Consider the following 20,871-nt stretch of genomic DNA (forward strand, 5'->3'; position numbering starts at 1 on the left):
TGGCGTAGTAAAGTTTGGTAAAGTATGCAAATTAAATGTGTCGGTTGAGGACGGCAAAAAAACAGAAACTGGAGAACAGCCATGATTGTAGCTAAATAGCGCCTCGTGCCGTAGACACCAACATAGTGGGCAAAATTATATCGCATCCGTAGTGGTTTAGCACTACCATTGAGAATGAATGGGTTTTGGTTAAGGACGTTTTAGCTAAACAATCCAACACAAACCTGTGCATTTTAAAGCGGAAGAGCTGGCCAGGCTTAAAGAGAGGTACACACGAAAAACTTGAAGAAAAAAACCGAGTATCATGACGTAAAGTAGCGTAGTAAAGTCTGGTAAAGTATCCAAATGAAATATATTGTTTGAGGACGGCCATGATTGTAGCTAAATAGCGCCAAGTGTCGTAGACACCAACGTAGTGGCCAAAAATACATTGCATCCGTAGTGGTTTAGAGAATGAATGAGTTTTGGTTTTGGAGGTTTTAACTAAACAATCCACCAAGAACAATTTGCATTTGAAAGCGGAAGAGCTGGCCAGGTTGAGAGAGAGGTATACACGAAAACGAGAGAAAAGATACAATCATTTCTGCATATTCATTGAGACTCAACGAAATATAGTGCCTGTTGTTCTTGATACCCTTTTGACAGGCAGTACTTGCTACCTTCTTCTACGCAAGCATTGGTGGTTCAGTGGTAGAATTCTCGCCTGCCACGCGGGAGGCCCGGGTTCGATTCCCGGCCAATGCAGCGAACCTTTTTTCCCCCGTGCAGGTGTTCATAGACCTGCTAGGTGTAGTTACTTATTTTGCTCCTGTAACTTACAAATATTTAAAAAGACAAAAGTCGCATAGCCTATTACATTTAACAAGTCTAAACCAGTTATTTCAGTCATACAACTGCGTAAACTACAACTTAGCAATACGTAGAATTACACATACAGGATTCCTACAAAATTCTTACAAGATTCTGCACTGATTTGTGCAGAGAACCCAGAAGACCTGGAAAATACCATAGTTAGGCAGACGAGGGCAGCATAAGTTCTCTTCTGCTAAGAGAACTGTGCAGTGTATAGCCATTGCTTTTCTGCAGTCAGGTCGCACACAGATTGCTTTTGCTACCTGTGTGCGGTGCTGATGAGAGCAAAAGAGAGCTCAGATCATTGGCTGCAGATAATTTTGGATTACAAGTCTTGTCGTTGTACATCACACAACACATGGCTATACCTAAAGAAAGCCTATGAAATCAAACCTGTGATATTATTGGGGTGCCTAAGTTCAAAAAAGTATTAGGAGCTCCATTTGGTTCACTAGCCACCTCACGCTAAATGACCGTCTTTAACAGAGTGCATCCCTATCAAGCTAAAACTCTAGTGATTTCTCTAGGATATTGATAATTTGGCTACAACAGCAAAATCACAACAAATATCCCACAGTATATGGTAGGCATAAGACAAAAGGATTGCTGAAGACAGCATTGCTGAAAAATTGGCTTAATATTCATACATGTTGTTTCTGAATTAAGAAAAGTGAGCAACCTCAATTAAAATTTCTTGTGTTCTTCCTCTGGTCTGCTCTACAGGTCATTACTTCATTAGAGCGTGCATTCTATTTATGTTAGAAATAAATTCTGACACTTACCTGTGATTGAGTTGGCCTGGAGGGAGCAGAGGTGATGGGGGTGATGGTAATGCTGCTCATCACCTTTCCTGGTGTGGTCTTGGAAACTGTGCCATGGCGTGGTGAGCGCAGAACAGTACCTGTGGTGACCTCCTTGCTCTCCGTTGTCACGGCAAGAGGTCTGACTGTGATGGTGGGGGGGCTACTGCCACTCTCAAGGGGCCGCATGAACTGCGACCCTAAGTGGATGTGGATCTTGTTGTCCTCTGTGGTGGTGATGATGTTGGTATTGGAGTTGTACTTCCTGGGCGTGGGTACCGTTTGCTTCTCAGGGGTCACCTTGAACACAGCCCTCCCCATGGTCATTTCCTGCTTCTCTTGGGAGCCAAACACATCTGCCATGGCGGATGTACTGACTGTCACAATGGAGATGGGTGACAAAGGCCTACCTGAGTGTGAGGTCTCTGGAGACTTGGCCCTGGAGATGGTTGTTATAGTGACAGGTGACATAGCCCTCCCCAGATCACCTGTAGCCTCACCGGCTTTGGTGGGGCTTGGGACGATGGTTATGCGTGGCTTATTCAGTCCCAATGTGGGGATTATGGTAGCATTAGAGAAGAACTCTTCAGAGTTGGGGCTGGTGATCTCCAAGGTGGCTGTGCTGGACCCATGATCTGGGGTCACTCGGATATGCAAGGGCTGCCCTTGCCTCTGGGGAGCTGCCATTGTTCTAGTCCGTGGGGATTCACCGTTGAGGTGTGATGACTTCTCCAAACTTCCATCTTTTTTCCTCATCCAGGGCATCCATGACTTCCTCATGTTGAGCTCGCTAGCAGCAGGAGGGTAGCGGTCCAGCACAGATGGTCTTTCCGCTGACTTCTTAAGGTCCCTCTGTCGAAGGTTGCTCATGATATGGTTCTCCTCTTGGACAGATTTCCTGATAAACACTGCGGGAGTGTCCTCAGTGACATCACTGGCCACCATGTCTGTCTGTACCCCGGTGGATGCCAAGGGGACGTCCACCATCCTCCGTCCATTAGTGCTGGGCCTCAGGGCACGACTATAGCGTTTAGTGACCTCCAGTTCTTTTGTGAGGTTGAGGACCTCGTGGCTCATGTCTGTCTTCTTCCTCTCTTCTTCAATGAATCTCTGCTGGAGGATAGAGTAGTCTACCTGCAGTTGGGAGAGCTGGTCCTCTTTGTACATTAGCTCATGTATCTTCTCCTTGAGTGCCTGGACGTCAGCTTGTAGGTCCCTCGTCTTTGCTTCCTCCATCTTGTACCGCTGCCGAAGCTCTGACTCCTGACTCGCTGCCTCCCCCTTCTCTATCACCTTATTCCTAGCGATCTGACTTCTCATCTCTTCCAGCTGCTGGGAGAGGACATTTGCCTTGTCCTGCTCTGTCCTGAACTTCTTCTCCAGCAAGTCATACTCATCCTCAGTCTTCATCAAGTCTCCCTCCACCACCTCCAATTGCTTGAGGCGGTTCTTCAACCTTTCAATTTCTAGTGTCAGTTCCTTGACCTTGTCCTCTTGCCCTGATGTGTCTGAAAATTTCTCCAGTGCCCTCTTCACCCTGCTCCTGGCAGATTCTCTTTCTGCCTCCTCTAGATGATCAATCCTTGTCTTCATCAGGCCGACCCTCGCGCTTAGATCCTTGCATTTCTCTTTCTCACTAATCAACTTGCTATTTAGCTCTTCCTTCTCTTTAACAAGGCAGGTCACCTTACCTTCCATCTCTGACTTCAGCTTGAGCAGCTTTTTGCTCTCCTCAATAAGCTTCTCTGTCACCTCCATGACCTTGCATTGCTCTGTCTTGAACATCCTGTTCAAGTCATCACCCTTCTTTTCCTCCTCCCTGATCCTCTCTGCCATCTTCTTTCTCTCATCCACCATTAACACCGTGAATGACTTCAGCTTAGCCAGGTCATCTTTCAGGCCCATCTCTGCTTTCTCTAGCCTAGACTCTGAGGCCTCCAGCTCCTTCACATGGTTCTTCACCACATCCAGTTCAGAGACCAGCTCTTTCACAAGGCCTCTCTCCTTCTCCAGACTCGTATGCAGCTGGGTGCACTCAGACTTGCTGATGCTAAAGGCTCCCTCAAGCTTCTCCAGTTCCACCATTCTCTTCTGGAGCTTTTCCACCTCTAGCTTCAGCTCCTTGCAATGGCTCTCTTCATCCTGCAACCTCTTCCTCAACTCTCTGCACTGAGACTCAGTCTTGATGATCTCTTCATCCTTGCCCTCCATCTCCAGCACCCTCTTGCGCAGGGTCTCCAGCTCTGCCATAAGGCTGGAGTTGCCACACTCCCCCTTGCTAATCTTGTCCCTCAGCTCCTGGAGCTCCTCTTCAGACCTCTGTAAGGCCCGGTTGCTGTCCTCCAGCTCTTCGATCCTGCGTGTCATACTGGCAAGCTTGAGTCGCAGCTGCCGGTTCTGCGACTCCTGGCCACCCAGCTTGGTGGTCATCTCCTCGTGGTCCTGTGCAAACTTTGCTGCCTTGCGCTCCAGGTCCACCTCCAGCTTCAGGATCCTCTGGCCGTCCTCCTTAGCTTTGCTGGCAACAGCACTGAGCTTCTGCTCCTTCTCCTGCAGCTGTTGAGCAAGCTCTTGGACCCTCTGACACTGCTGGTCTATCTGCTCAAGGTGCAGCTGCCGTTCATCCACCAGCATCAGGGCGAAGGACTTCAGCTTCACCAGCTCTTCTTGCACCTTCTCCAGATGTTTGCTGTGCTCCTTGTCTTTGCGAGCTTGGTATGCTTTTTCCTGTTCCAGTAGTCTCTTTAATCTGAAAGCAAAATATACAAGGTTTCAAATTACAGAATGAGGGAAAAAGAAATCACATGAGGTTACACACAGAGAAAGTTCATAATTGACATGGATTGCTCCTGAGGCAAATAAAATTACAAAAAGAAAGTTTTGAAAACTAAATAAGTCAGGTATTCAGTTTCTGCCATACGCTGTGCCCTGTACTGCAGTATATGTTCAGTTTTTTAGCTTCTCTATGGAGGCCAAATTGTCCCCAATTGCCTAAGAAGCCTTAACTCTTTAGATAACACAAAAGGTAAATGATGTCAAGGAAAAATCAGTCATTTGGTCCCACTCTGATTCACAGCAGCCATAATGTAGCTGAAACCACTGTGATTATCTAATTTCACTTAACATTCCTCAACTATGTCATACTTACTGTCCAACAGCTTAAGGCAGCTGTCTCAGATTGTTTTATCTTGATTGTTTTGGTCCTCTAGAAAAGCTAGTTATATTGCTCTAGTGCACCACACATTTAAAGCTTCATTTTCAGTATGAACAGAGAATGGATGGAATTCAGATTTGTTCTGAGTGAGTGCAAATGAGATCAAACTACAAACAATGTTTCACTCACTGAAACATTGCTCCATAAGGAACAATAATGTTCATCCTCAGTCGATGAAAACATAAGACTGTCACATGTGCACTTTGCTAACTGCTCCATTCCTACTGCTGTATGCAAAATACCACTAACCAAAATAAAGCATTCCGATAAATTAACTGCTCACATTTGGGGGGGGGGGGGGGGGGGGGGGTTGTTAATGTCAGTTATTCATGAAATGACTTTAAATTCCACAGTAAACTGGCCCTTACCTACACACATCTTTAAACAACTTCAAAGGTATCTGGCTCAGACCAGATGTGGTAGGCACCGGTATGCCAAACCAGCCAGAATCCCCTGCACAGTGTAGAGAAGCAGCATTGATAGAGGAGGCATGATGAACAGGAGAACAAAAGGGGTCAGTTTAGAACCTGAACTCTCTTATTTGATTCTCTTTTAAACTGAGGTTACCCGTGCCTCTCGCACTTGAATGAGCTTGGAGCCACAGCAGCAGAAAACGGTCTATATTGCCAAAAGGGTCTCTTGCCAGATTTTTTTTTTGGGGGGGAGGGGGGAGTGGAAGGGGGGGGGGTTGTTTTGTTTCAATTTTTGTGGGGGGTATACTAAAAACTTGGAATCATTGACCTACAGCATAAAAATGAGAGTGAATGTTTAACCTGACTCCCACGGCGCCTCCATATCCTTGTCTCTCTCTCTTCCCTCTATTTCAATCTCTGCCCTCCTCCCTCCCTCTCTGTGCCTGTGTTCATGACAGTGCTCTCAAACAGCCTGCAACAAGTTTCCCCGGCATGAATTGGACACAACAGACACTGACTGGTTTCACATGAGAGCACTGCAAACTACTAAGTTTCAGTTCACTTCCATGCAGAAATTCCACACTGCAGATTCATTCTGACATACAGGCATTTTAGATTTGGACTGGATCATTTATTTTAAAAAATGTCTATGTCTGGACAGTTATAGAATCATTCAAACTTACCCTGGTAGTCAGGATGCCCTGTAGGTAGGTCCATTCCTAGCATATTTTGCATTGTGCAGAATCTGTGCAACAGACTTTGGCCTTTACTCTCCAGGGAATTAGCCATCACATTCCAACCATGTCATCAGAACAATGAAAGGTGAATGTTGTGAAAAATAGCACTGAACCACAAGCTGATGATGTCACCTCTCCCATATATGGCACATAATTGTGCTGCTCCAGTTTGGATGCTGGGGAGGCGGGACTAAAGCTGGGTGGGGGAGAGGGTAATCCCCATTTGTTTTCACCTCCTTCTTTAACAGACTAAAGGAAAACTAGTTTCAAATGGAGCCTGTTTATTTTAGTTGAAAATGATGGACTGCATAAATATGATACAGCTACCATTTCTTTTCCACTGGATTTATACACAATTCAGTTGTCAAACAGTCTTAAATTCCTAAAATGTTTCCATAGAGACAGGATTACAATGGATGGGGTGAAGTCCTGTTTTGGGGAAACAATGCAGACAGGCTTACAAATACACCCCACCCCCCCCAACCCTGTGAGACTTTCTATATGGCAAAGAAACCTCATGGATGGAAGAGAAGGAGAGAGTATTACATGTTCAGAACAGAACTACTGCTGTATCATTTTGTTTTGCTGCTTTATTTTAATCAGAGAAACAAACATGGCTCAACAAGCATGGGGAGATGTCCCAACTGAATTCAAGAGGGAAACTCACTTGAGTGAGTTGCTCAAGTCAGGCTGGAATACTGACAAAAACTTAATGATTCACTGAGAAACAGACAGTCTGCACAGACAAGTGGGTTTAACCTAAAGTTTGACTAAATAAGTTCCTGTCAAAAGGCAGTTACATCAAGCATGCCTTCATGTCCTCATCACCTGTTTTCGCTTTGTCATTATTGGGCATTGTGTGTAGATTGATGAGAATAAAAATGAATTTAATCAATTTTATAATAAGGCTGTGATGTATCAAAAGGTGGAAAAAGTGAAGGGGTCTGAATACTTTTGAAGGCACTGTAATAAAGTCAAACAGAATGAAATGAGAAATACTCATATACAGTGAGCGCCATAATGTTTGGGACAAATGCATTTTTTTTCTTGATTTGGCTTCAAACTTCACAATTTTATATTTGTATTGAAACAACTGACATTAAAGTGCACATTCTCAGCTGTTATTTAAGGATATTTTAATATATTTTAGTTGCACCTTGTAGGAATTACAACACTTTTTATACAAATTCCCCCCATTTCAGGGCATTATAACTTTTAGGACAAACGGCATCACAAGTGTTTCTGATTAGTCAGGTGTGTTCAACTGCTTGTTAAATTGCTTCCTTAGTAAAGGTATAAAATAACTTTCAGTATCTAGTTTTGATTCTAGTCTTTTGATTGCCTTTGGAGTCTGTAAGTGGCATTTGTCAAGTTGTGCTATGAAGCTATGAGGCTGAGAAATAAAATTAAAAAAAACAACCAGAAACATAGGCCAAACCTTAGGCCTACCAAAATCAACTGTTTGGAGCATCATTAAGAAGAAAAATTGCATGGGTGAGCTCTTCAGGGGGCAGGTGAGGATGTGTCAGTGACTACTGTCCGCAGAAGACTTCATGACCAGAACTACAGGGGCTACAGTGCAAGATGCAAACCACTAGTCAGCTGCACAAACAAGATGGTCAAGTTACAGTTTGCTAAGAAGTACCGAAAAGAGCCTACAGAGTTCTGGAAAAAGGTCTTGTGCACAGATGAGACCAAGATTCACTTGTATCAAAGTGATGGCAAGAGTAAAGTCTGGAGGCCAAAAGGAACTGCCCAAGATCCAAAGCACCCCCCTCATCTGTGAAACATGGTGGTGAGGGTATTATGGTTTGGGCACTTATGGCTGCCACAGATACTGGCTCATTTGTCTTCACATATGACATGACACTGATGATAGCAGCAGAATGAATTCTGAAATATATAGAAGCATCTTATCTGCTGAGATTCAACCAAATGCCCCAAAACTCATTGGACGGTACTTCACCCAACAGCAAGACAATGATACCATCCTGATCGGAAATCATGTGAACATGCGTTTCATATGCTGAAGAGAAAACTTAGGGCAACTAGCCCCCTGAACAAAAACAAACAAAATAATAACTAGCTGAAGATGGCTGCAGTATAGGCCTGGCAGATCATCACCAGAGAAGATACTCAGCATCAGGTGTTGTCAATAGGCCTCAGACTTCAAGCAAGTCATTGCATGCAAAGGATATGCAACAAAGTACTAGACATGAATATTGTCATTTACGTAACATGAATTTGTGCCAAATATTGTGGTGCCTTGAAATGGGGGGTGGGGTGGGGTGGGGTGGGGGGGTGGGCGGGTGGTGGTTGCTATTTATAAAAAGTACTGTAATTTCTACATGGTGAAACCAAAACTTATAATAATACGATTTAATAAAAACTAGGAATGCACTTTAGCTACATGTGAACAATTGTGGAGTACAGAGCCAAATTCTGAAAAAAACATGTCTTTGTCCCAAACATTATGCAGCTCACTGTATTCAGCTTGGAATACTTGCAGGGTATTCTTCTTATTGAGAATACAGATGGTCTGAGGTTCTAAACCCAAAATAAATGTCAAAGCTGTTTTTTAAAAATAGGCTAAAGGACCCCCATCAGATCCAGCCAGTGTTCTCATTCATCTCTCCCAAAAAGTTGGAGCAATGTTTTTTAAACATTAACATTGTTGTTATCATTACATCTATTAAATTAATGAGAGAAATAAATCATGATCCCTATACGCCACACACTCCACAATGACTCTGTTTTCCGTGTCTTTTCAGGACCACATTGGCAAGGCGGGCATGTTGGACGTAGTGCTGGTGAGTGGAAGTCAGCTTCCCGCCAGTGGAATGCGGCACAACATTAATACCCCCTTGCCCACCCCTGAGTTGAGCTGACACCTACAGATGCAGCGCTTTGGAGGGCTAGAGGCGTGATGTCACCGCATTCAGGAGTCACATTCTGCTTTATGCCACCCAGGGTGACACCTAACCATCACACACATGATCATGGGGCACGAATGAATTACAGTCTATCTGAGGTGGGATAGCCTGTATCTGTCCCACGATGGAACGGTGGGATGTCCTTAAATGGCCTTTCTGTGGGCCGGGTCCAGGTGACCAAAAAGGGGAGCCCCTGGAGACACTACAGGACTTCAATTCAATTCAATTGATTCAATCCAACCCAAAGAACTTCATTATCTATCGTATGCCATGACGGCCCCAGTGAAGTGATCTGATCTTCAGTCTCAAATCCTGATTATTGCAGATTGTTGGAGACAGAAATATAACTAAATAATAAATTAATGCATTATTGTTCCTTAAGTTAATTAGCAGTGCTGTGTGTACACATATATTCCTTAAGTCTGTTCTGAAAGGATGAATGTAAAACAAGGATAGAGCTGTCACAATTAAACTGAAGTGCTGGGACTGTACCCACCTCCAATGAGAATCATACAGCATGTTTTTCTATAAACTCAAGAAAAGGCTGTGCAAACAAACAAAGAATGTGGTGACATTTTTGGGGGAGGTTTCTTCCTTGGATTTTCCAAGGGGGATCCGTCATCACATTGAGACGATGAAAAATACCAAATAAATGTAATTATTTCCAGAGAACTGTGAAAAAGCCTAAATTTGATTTTCCCCTGAGCAGCAAAAAAGGAAGAAAAAATGAGGAGGCATTCTTCCGCTACTCCTAGCTGACTCTAGGATTCGTTCTAGGCCACCTGTTCATCATGGCTGCACATACGTCAGAGGCTGCCTATTGCAGCTGACGTGACATGGCCGCACTCATCAAAACAAGCTGTTATAAGTGCTGCTCTTCATGTTCTTCGAGGGAAAGAAGTGCTCTGAAACATCTGAACCATACAGGGACACCCATCCTTTCTTTCAATTTACATCACTCTCCATTACGTTGAACCCAACACAGGGACACAAAGATGAACTAGAAGGAGAAACATTTTTTTAAAATACTTTTTTGAAGTCTAACTAATCTGAAAAGATTTTTCCACAGCTAAACATTGTGATTGAAATGAGAATCTGGGGGAAAACGATTGCAAGAATTTGAAATATTTGTCAAATTTATCTCCCTTGCCAGACAAGCATTTACTGCTATTGACATGCTGAAGACTCTACTGGGATAAATGTTACAAAAATCCCTGCTGTTTATGTAAAGACAACTGTCAGACCATTACCTCAACAGAGGCTGGGTTTGAGTTCAGGGGTGTGAACTTTCAAGTCTTTGCCACATCCTGAAAGAACATTCTGGTTTGGCATAAATACAAACAGATAAATGTCTCCCAAATCTGAACAAGTTGTCCTTTAGTCCCAAGGGTGCCCTGTCCTTCATCACAGGTAATCTAGGTCCATTGTGACATCACTGGCAGAAAGAACAGGCAGCCTGTGGACAGGGCTATGACTGCAGCACAAAGGAATGTGCTATCACTCGGTGCTGAAAGATCAGAACATGCCAGTGGAGCACTGGAGGAATGGGGGAAGGGGTCAGGTCACAGTGATGTAGGTGGAGGGGGGGGGTGAGCCCAGGGGAGTAGGGGAAGCCCACTCAGAGCCCTGGAAAAAAAATTTAGCAGACAAGAATAGGACTGACACTGGCTGGATCTAAAGGAGAGGTCCCTACAGCTATTTTCAAAAGTAATTTAGACATTTATATGAGGAAATGCAACCCAGGAAAAGTGTGCACTTGGATGTGATTTATGAATCCCCTTTGGGTGCACTGGCACTGTGACTACACATGCTTGGTACATCCAGCTAAACCCTTTTCAGAAATGTACTGTATAAGTTCCACTTATGCATTTTCACTCACAATGGTGTGGTACTGTGCTTTTTTTCAGAATGACTGCCTTACATGTCTCTAACATAGCTAAACATTTCAAGCATGGATTAGGGGTTTCTTAGGCTTGAATAATGCTTGATAATGTCATGCAAATTTAATATTTTAATAAGTTGTTTTTGTGCATCATATTTCTTAAGTCACATCTTCTCTGTACATTCAAAACTGAGGAGTTTAAACAGACTTCATACGTCTCAGTTATAGTTTGTGTTTCAAGGCAGCCTGCTTAAAATGTAATTAAACCACTCAGTAAGGTCACATGCTGTCATCTCCATGGCACATTGAGCAGACTGTGAAACCTCACTGTGAACTTTGAGACGTTTGGACTTGGGATTGGCGTTGCTGAAAACAGAATGCACATGCTCTTTGAAGCAAGGCCCTTCCCAACAAACTTAAAGCTTCGACTGCACACGAGCAACTCGGACAGTGATCTGCCCTCTATGCACCTTTTGTGCATCAAAAAAACAAGAGGGAGGAGACTGGGTAAAGTCAGAGCACACTGAGTCTGACAGAGTCTGATGTTACTCGAAGTTTTACAGGTGGTGAAATGCAGGTGCTTCTGTTGTCTCCCCCTGGTGGTGACTGTGTGTGGTGGCAGGATACTCCTGTCCTCTCCTGATCATCGTCTGCCTACTCACAGAACCCACGTGTGATTGGAATGTGGTGATGGTCTGGCAGGAGCAAGTAAAACACTGTTGCCACGGCCAGCAAATTCAACAGATGCCTGCCGGGGCTCTAAGCTGTGCTGGGAGTGTATATTAACCCAGTCCTGTATTCCTGTATTCTTGACACGTGAACAAGTGAAAATGCATGTAAATGCAGAATTACATGCAGAAACACATACGAGGGGTCTCTTCGGAAATTATTAAAAATGTACTCACATACACAAGTATATATATACATATATATGTGTGTGTGTGTGTGTGTATGCAACTGTACGCAACTGAGTAAATTTCACTATATCCAGAAGGTGTTGCATTATAAGTGGAAAGTAGCTTACTCCTGAAGGCACACAAAGTTCATCGCTAGTGCCAGGCAATTATTTATTTGTGCAGCAGAAATGTAAACCTCTCATCACATCAGTTAAAAGTGAGTAGAGGATTATTTTTCTGCTATGTAACACTTGGGCCTACTAAAATTTGAACTGAATTTGAATCTAAATTTAAGTTCCAGATAAAGGGGATATCACTGCAAATTATCTTAGCTCTGATATTATGCAGCTGTGCTGTGCATAATATTTCTGGGATTTGTGGTGACGCTACAAGTCTAGTTTACATTTTGAAAAAGCAATGGTAAACACTTCCATGCTGCAAGCAACAGCAATATTTCTGTTTTAATGCTAAAAGATTTTTAATGCTAATGTGTGAGATCTGTACTTTGATTAGAACATTACAACATTTGCAGACAAGTTCAGGTAAATCTGTCTAAAGACTATCCTAGTTCATCATTTGTGACCGTGTTACTCCAACAAATACAAATAAATTGTATTATAGTAAAAAAAAATGCAAGAGGTCAAAAATTCAATGATAAAGAACAAAATAAAACAACAATTGTAATGGATATTGTGATAAGTAGTAAATGAGCATAAATATATTTAAAATGATTTGCCAGATAACATCATTGAAACTTGTGGACACTAACATACTGCCTTGTTTGTGCCCTTAGGTCACATGATCCACAGGCATTTGTCAGATTGTTTAAGATACACAAATCCCTGAAGTAGATGCCCGCATTCTATTAATCCATCAGTAGCCCCATAGACCAGTCCAGTGTCCCACCCCTGAAATCGATAGGACTACTTATTTCTGTTACTTTATCTGCTCTGGCTTGCTGGTCCTTTCAAAGTTCTTCATGGTCAGGATGTGTGGTTTGCAAATCTTGCTTATGAGTGCAAACCACCTCTGAATGATTGCTTATGCTTAAGTAACCGAATACTTAACTAAGAGGTTATGCATTTGAATCACTGAGACGGTACAAGCCTTGCACTCATGAGTAAGGTAGTTATAGTTCTCTATGCTAGATGAAAATATCCCATTGTATACAATGCCAATCCAAGCAAAACAAAAACCGTACTACTACGACTACTGGGACAACGATGTGAAAAGGAAAGCATACCTCTTCCAATTCCATTACTCGGTACATTAAGATATAACTGACACTTAGCCTTATCTAGTCTTCACCAAGTCCTAACAGTAGATAAATCTAACCTTGTGTGTCAAATAACACGGACAACATACAATATACAAAGAACAGATTTTACTTTGTCATTATATATTCAACCACAAATAAGCCAACATGCAGAATCCATCTCTGGAAAAGTGCACCCCATTTCAAAAACTTGTAGAATCCCCTTTAGTACCATTATCCTTTGCTTTCCACCAAACTTTTTTATTAAATGAAAATTATCAGTTAAATTTGTGGGTGTTGTGAGTCGCATTTTATGTTAGATTCATCTCCCCTTAGGACTTGGTGAGGACAAGATGTGTTAAGCAAATAAGAACAATTCAATAGCTCTGAGCCACTAATATTGGCAATTACAATATTTCACAACTACACGATTTAAATGTGCATCGAACAGCGGATAAGATGTTTCCTGCTGATTCAGCACTTCAGTGGCATGTTCAAATTAACCCTCATGGGTGGGGCGTCTCAGAAATCTTAGAGGGGTTAATTTGCATATGGTTCACCCACAGTACTTCACCCCACAGCTTCTGTGCTGCGAACATAATTCATTGCCTCCTCTTCAGTGACCACTACCATGCGTAGACTTCAGTTCCTGTTCACCCCTCCACTACTGCACACCCTCTCTGTGAAGATTGATATAAAACAATGGGCTTTCCTTCCTATCTCCCCCCCTCCAGGGTGGTAATATGGTAATACCCCCCTCCCCTTTCCCTTCACAGTAGTGAACATTGGTATCTCTGCTCACCACTCTCCTCTTTCAGGGTGGTGTAATATGCTACCACCCCCCTCTGTCCCTCCATAGTGGTGAACATTGGTATCTCTGCTCACCCCCCCTCCTCTTTCAGGGTTAGGGTTAGGGTTAGGGTTAGGGCGTGCGGGCCCCCTTACCTCTCCCGCTCCTGCTCCAGTAGGTTGGTGAAGTCGTCGCTCTTGTTCATGTAGTCGGTGTGCTTGTGCTTCTCGTTGTCCAGCTCGTGGACGGTACGGCGGTGGCACTTCTCCGCCAGCAGGAGCTGCTCCAGCATGCGGCGGTACGTCTCCCGGCTCTTCTCCTCCAGCCGGTCCAGCTGGGGGGACAGGGGACATGGCAGAGACCCTCAGTGTCGGTCCCGAACGCTTGTGTCGTCCGTATCTCAGTGACTACCATCAACTTGGATATGGCTATACGACTCAGATAACACACTTCAAGGGCAGACTGGACCCGACAGTGCCAGAATTATGCCTAGGCCTGCTATCGGGGTTGGAATTTGGTCTGTGAGATTGTGGACTGAGGTAGGGGGATGGGGGTTGCAAGCACGGACCACAGGGGCTCAGGTCTCTTTCAGGGGGCTGAGCTCCCCCTGGTTCCCCCATAATTTGAATATTGCGGTACGTTCTCTCTTAAGCTTTTGTTTTCATTTCTGTCTGGAGAGTCTCAATTGGGGGGGTCAGACTCTCCTCAAACCCCCCCATAATTCACACCTTGCCTGCTATTCCGAGGGAACTGTGACTAGGACCCAATGAACTTTTTTCCCCACCATAACCAGAGTAGTTTTCCAGTGGTAATGTATATCCTGTAAGGTTTAAAATTGTAACCGGCTCACGAGCAAATGCACTGGATGACAGCATGCACTACAAAGCTCCTGTGAACAGGTTATACAGGTGATACAGAGGCAACAATGGCAAGTTTGAAAATCCCAATGAGGGAGAATAAAATGGGGGAAAAGAGGAGGTTTTTGTCACTCACCTCTGCCATGGGCGTCTCGTAGACGTCATCCCCGAAAGAATGGGAGTGGATCAGCAGGCCGTCCCGATGCAGAGCTCTGAGAGCCTTTTCTGGGACGGCCGAGCCATAGTGAGCCTCCAGGGCCTCTGGACGGGTGCGCTCCGACTTCAGCATGTGGATAATATCCTCCCGGGCCTGCGCGATGGGATAAAGATCTGCTGAGGGATGGGACCCAGAGTCACTGAGCAACAGGACACAGAGTCACTGAGTGATAGGACACAGAGTCACTGAGCAACAGGACACAGAGTCACTGAGTGATAGGACACAGAGTCACTGAGTGATAGGACACAGAGTCACTGAGTGATAGGACACAGAGTCACTGAGTGATAGGACACAGAGTCACTGAGTGATAGGACACAGAGTCACTGAGTGATAGGACACAGAGTCACTGAGCGACAGACAGATTCACTGAGTGATAGAACCGAGAGTCACTGAGAGACAGACAGATTCACTGAGTGATAGGACACAGAGTCACAGAGCGACAGACAGATTCACTGAGTGATAGAACCGAGAGTCACTGAGAGACAGACAGATTCACTGAGTGATAGGACACAGAGTCACAGAGCGACAGACAGATTCACTGAGTGATAGGACCGAGAGTCACTGAGCGACAGACAGATTCACTGAGTGATAGGACACAGAGTCACTGAGCGACAGACAGATTCACTGAGTGATAGGACCGAGAGTCACTGAGCGACAGACAGATTCACTGAGTGATAGGACAGAGAGTCACTGAGCGACAGACAGATTCACTGAGTGATAGGGCACAGAGTCACTGAGCGACAGACAGATTCACTGAGTGATAGAACACAGAGTCACTGAGCGACAGACAGATCGACTGAGTGATATGACAAATTCTTTGGTGATAGGACACAGAGTCACTGAGAGACAGACAGATTCACGGAGTGATAGGACACAGAGTCACTGAGAGACAGACATATTCACTGAGTGATAGGACACAGAGTCACTGAGAGACAGACATATTCACTGAGTGATAGGACACAGAGTCACTGAGAGACAGACAGATTCACGGAGTGATAGGACACAGAGTCACTGAGAGACAGACATATTCACTGAGTGATAGGACACAGAGTCACTGAGAGACAGACAGATTCACTGAGTGATAGGACACAGAGTCACTGAGAGACAGACAGATTCACTGAGTGATAGGACACAGAGTCACTGAGAGACAGACAGATTCACGGAGTGATAGGACACAGAGTCACTGAGAGACAGACAGATTCACTGAGTGATAGGACACAGATTCACCGAGTGATAGGACACAGAGTCACTGAGAGACAGACAGATTCACGGAGTGATAGGACACAGAGTCACTGAGAGACAGACAGATTCACTGAGTGATAGGACACAGAGTCATTGAGCGACAGACAGATTCACTGAGTGATATGACACAGATTCTCTGGTGATAGGACACAGAGTCACTGAGAGACAGACAGATTCACTGAGTGATAGGACACAGAGTCACTGACAGTCAGGACACAGAGACAATAAGCGACAGGACATAGATTCACTTACCATTTTGAAAAGTATCATGCATTGAAAAGTAGTATGAAATGAAAAAGGGAGTTCGGAAATAAAAACACCATTCGGAAATACATCATTCGGAAAAGTGTCATTATGAAATGAAAAAAGCCATTCGGAAATACAACATGAAATAGTTAATTAGCCATGAGGTGGGAATTATTTAATTATTTCAAAATAAAATGTAGAATTTATTTATTTATGTAATCATTAATTTAATTTTGGCACATGTAGTCGTCCATAGGTTGGATGCACATTCACATCCATCATTTGAGGGAGCCACTGGTTAAAAAGATCATTTGACTCCACTTATTGGCAGACAAAAGCACTGTCCTGAGAAGCCAGACAAACAATCTCACAGCACACAAAAAAAACATTTAGTTCAGTTCCCCTGTATAAAATTCATAGGCCTTTACTTTAAAAAAAAAAAAAAAAAAAAAAAATTCATATCTTTAGTCTAGTTTGGTGTATTTTTGAATTGCCAATGCACTTGTATCCTTTCCTGTAATTAGCCTGATTTACTGATTTAGTTGACTCATAAAGCATTAAATCAAATATCAAAGCATCATACTTTGTTATTAAATCATACTGTGAGTTTGGAAGGAGCCTACAGATCCAGCCACGTATCCAGGCTGGTATCTGAACATATGTTCACATTAGAACTCGCTGATGGCTGGTTTTGAACAGGTAGAGCATGCAACTCTATGACAACTCTCGCTGGTCGAGGCAGCAGTGCACTGATACATGAACAGAGACACTAACACAAAAAATTCAGAACAGTGTGATTTTTGATCACGCAGTAGGAGGGTACAGTTACTAATCTGAAATGAATCATACCCAGAGGGAGGCTGTAATGAGGTCTACATCCATAAAACGTTCACAAGATTTCAATCATTGTACGGGGCTAGATTTTTCTGGAGCTTATATATAGAAAAATGGATTTGTTTGGAGGCATGGAAATGATCCACCTACTGTTCCATCTCTCTCTCGGTCTTTTGCCTTGTTTGGAAAAAGCCACAGTGAAGTGAAAACTATAATGTGAACATCCCTTTGGTCAGAAAGTAATTTGCCAGCTCACCACCTGAACAAATCCCCCACCCTCTTCTGGGAAAGAACTTTAGAGGCAATGTGAGAAGGGGGTGGGGATTAGCGACAACTGGCTGGTACCATGTGAACTACAGGCTATCTGCTGGCCCGTTGATTGACCAATAACAAAGGCCACTGTGCCAGCCAGCCTCAAGTAAGAATCTACAGCAGGGATGGGCAATATCCATTTTTCAAGATTTTAGACCAACTTCAGCTTAATTATTTAATTAGCCCAATAATTTAGATGAGCTGACATTTTAGCCACATTCCGTGACATGAACAACAGCTGATGAATGCTCATGTGTCTGTATGCCTGCATTGTACAGTTTCTGTGGCCTAATCAACGAGTTTAGACCACAGAAGTTGGTGTTGTTTGACTGTTGTTGTTTGAGTGTTTGACTAATGGTGGCAACAAAAACTAGTATACACACAGGCCCTTTCTGGAATGTAGTTTCCCAACCTGGGTCTAGAGAGACCAGGCCTCTTTAAAACACCCTCTTAAAATAATGAAAATGAAAATAATAAAATAAACCTGTACAATAAAATGTGATGAAAGTTACACTGAAAAGGGCATTTGACTAATATATAATTAAACAATGTTGGCCTGCATTCCGCACTGCATATCATATTAATGCTATGTATCCAAGATACTGGTGTTTATCAAACTAAAAATCCCAAAAACTATGACTAACTATGACCAGAATAACAAAGGGCCAGATAGCCACAGACTATCAGATGGTGTCTGTGAGAAATGTGTTTCTCCTCTGGATAGCATTGAGTGGCTTGCAGGGTGTAGACCAGGAGGGTGCACATACTTTAGATGCAGTGCTCTAGGCACATAACAGCAGGTGATACAGTTGGAACAGAAGATGCATAATAAGGTATATCCAAACTTGGGAGAAAAAAATGCAGTCTGTGCAGGGGTAACCTGAGATTTAATGAGATATAACTCTGCAACCCCAGTACTCCAGATTCTTACCTGAACCTCTCCTTCCATTATCCCCATAAACCTGAGCAGTTGCTTTCTGGAAAGATCCATGAATCCACACTTTTTCTTACTCATCCTGCAGGGTTTCTGGGGCCTTTTCACTGTTTCAGAGATCCCCATCCCTCCATCTTTTTCCTGCAGAGGTTTAGCCTTCTTCTTTGAACCCTGAAGGTTCCCACCATCTTCTTCGCCATTGGTTGTTTGGGGGGCATCAAGCTGACTGTTGGTCGGGTTCTCCGGCTCACTGTTCCGGGACTTCATGACTTTTCTGCCTGGACACCAACACAAGAGTGAAATGAATCAATGTTGTTTACCACAGTCCGGTTATAATAAGGTTTTAATAAGTCATGGCACAGATTTATCCTTCTCCCAGTCCCCTGCCAACCACGAATGAGATCCAGTTTAGTTTTTGAGGCCTGCTATCCAATTACAACTGCATATCAAAACAAAAACATTTTGCAACAGCTGATTGACGTAAAATGGTCCAGGGTAATGTGAGACTGAGCAATTCTTCAGCTACTTTATTAAATGACAGCCAGCCAATTAATGTATTGAATTGCACTGAGATCAAATGAACCGACAGTAATTAAAATCCATTTCAGCTTCATGGACAGGGTCTATGCTACGTGGTATACACTGACACTCCACTATGTAGTTATATATTTACATTAAGTCATATTCATAAAGAAAACAGGTATTATGATAACTCGACACGAAAGCACCTTGGAGGAGAACGCAAGAAGTACTGTATAGTTGCGGACGGCGTATCCATGCGCGCAAATGAGCTGCAGCGTGGACGCACGCACTGAGCATGTTCAGGCCTTTCATATGACTTTTCCAGAAAGGCACGCGCACATCCAAAATGTTTTCTCAGGTGCCGGGCAATAAAAAAGGAAATCCACAAAAAATGCCTGCACACTGCCTATTAGCTCCCAATTGTGATTTATTTTTAATTTTTTTATATGCTGTGAAAGATATTTCAAAATAAGGGTACTTAGAGCATCATTTCACAATAACAGACTTTAGAATTAACATGTTAAATCCTGCTATTCAGGAAATAAATAAATTCATCAGTTATATTGCAATAGAAATATTAGTTCCTCAAATATTTTAAAATAAACAAGTGAGCAATATTATATTATGTGTTTGTATTATGTGTTTGTTTTGACTATAAGCTAAGCATATAGCTTATTTAGAGAACATAGACAATATATACACAAGTACACCTTTATGGCTCACGTATCATTATAAATCAAAATCTATGTATTCCACTACGCAATTGTACAACATATTAGTCAGACACCATACAGAACATGGCAAGAGAATTAGGACTATAAAACAGTCCAGTTCAGAAAAAAGGGCCAAATGTCAAATGACAATTCATTAAGACGTTTGGGAGACAGTGTATCAAGGCAGGCGTTCATTCAGTGTCCCATTATGTGCTCTATTTGACTGTAGGGACAGTTAAAAATGAACATAAAGAACCAGTGCACCATTACATTACATTACAGGCATTTAGCAGACGCTCTTATCCAGAGCGACTTACACAACTTTGTACAAAGCATTTTACATTGTATCCATTTATACAGCTGGATATATACTGAAGCAATGCAGGTTAAGTACCTTGCTCAAGGGCACCAACACGCATTTAACAAACATGTATCTTACACTATTTGACAGGTGTAGGTAGAGTTGGTGTCCCATGTTGGTTGTCTCTCATCCAAGGAGCATCCATTGATTACCTCCATACAGGTGCAATACCAAAATATCCAACATTCGACTGTATAACTTGCATATCAAAAAGTCAAATTGAAATGAACAAAATATTGATCTGTGTAATGCGTGCATGCATTAATATGCGGTGCATTCACAATGCCACCAAAAAAAATTAAATAGATGCAGCAGCATTTGAGCTTAAACCGGCCTGGGGTTGGTTTAAGACATGAATGCCTTATTGGCCACCAAACTTGCGCAATGCAAAATGCTTCTATTGACAAAATCCCTATTGTGGAACTCAACCCATGTTGATATACAGTATGGGTTTAATGCAGACCATGAAACTACAAAAACAAGCACAGGCAACAAATATTCCATTTGTGGGAGACTTAACAGGCAATTCCACTTGCATCCAGGCACATTTCCGCTTGGGCCTACGTTGTCATGAAAATAGGGCTCAATATTTGTTTTCAGAAGCCTGTTTAAATATTGACCAACTGAAAGCAACTGAGATGACAAAGTTTGTAATGAGACCTCAGTGAGAGATGTATAAAGAGGGATTAGGAACCGTGGGGTTATCTGAGGGTATGGCAAATTGTTCTTAGACAATTTTCAACCTTTCAAGGTTGTATTTCAATGTGTTTCATGGATTTCATGGCCTGAAACTGGGATAATTATTTTATCTCTCAAAAGCCACAAAATTGCATGAAATGCCTTCCCTTTAAAAGGGAACAC

The 20,871-nt window shown here is 43.0% G+C and overlaps 1 protein-coding gene and 1 non-coding gene across 5 annotated transcripts in view; one reads left to right on the forward strand and one right to left on the reverse strand.

The window, feature by feature from the left end:
* Positions 1-20,871, reverse strand: part of LOC135254075 (filamin-A-interacting protein 1-like) — a 44,125-nt gene that overhangs the window by 6,300 nt on the left and 16,954 nt on the right. For 3 of the 4 annotated variants that reach the window (XM_064334044.1, XM_064334036.1, XM_064334029.1), the window contains 4 exons: positions 18,412-18,692; positions 14,766-14,939; positions 13,928-14,106; positions 1,635-4,401 (listed from right to left, as the gene is read on the reverse strand). In XM_064334044.1, coding sequence (XP_064190114.1) covers positions 1,635-4,401; positions 13,928-14,106; positions 14,766-14,939; positions 18,412-18,692 — 3,401 coding nt within the window. Of the gene's footprint in view, positions 1-1,634; positions 4,402-5,962; positions 6,086-13,927; positions 14,107-14,765; positions 14,940-18,411; positions 18,693-20,871 lie in introns of those variants that run through there. The other variant, XM_064334052.1, reaches the window with a different exon arrangement.
* On the forward strand, positions 674-744 carry trnag-gcc (transfer RNA glycine (anticodon GCC)). Its single transcript has one exon. It is a non-coding gene; the product is annotated as a tRNA-Gly (tRNA).

The sequence above is a fragment of the Anguilla rostrata genome, chromosome 1, assembly GCF_018555375.3.
Source record: "Anguilla rostrata isolate EN2019 chromosome 1, ASM1855537v3, whole genome shotgun sequence".
Taxonomy (NCBI): Eukaryota; Metazoa; Chordata; class Actinopteri; order Anguilliformes; family Anguillidae; genus Anguilla; species Anguilla rostrata.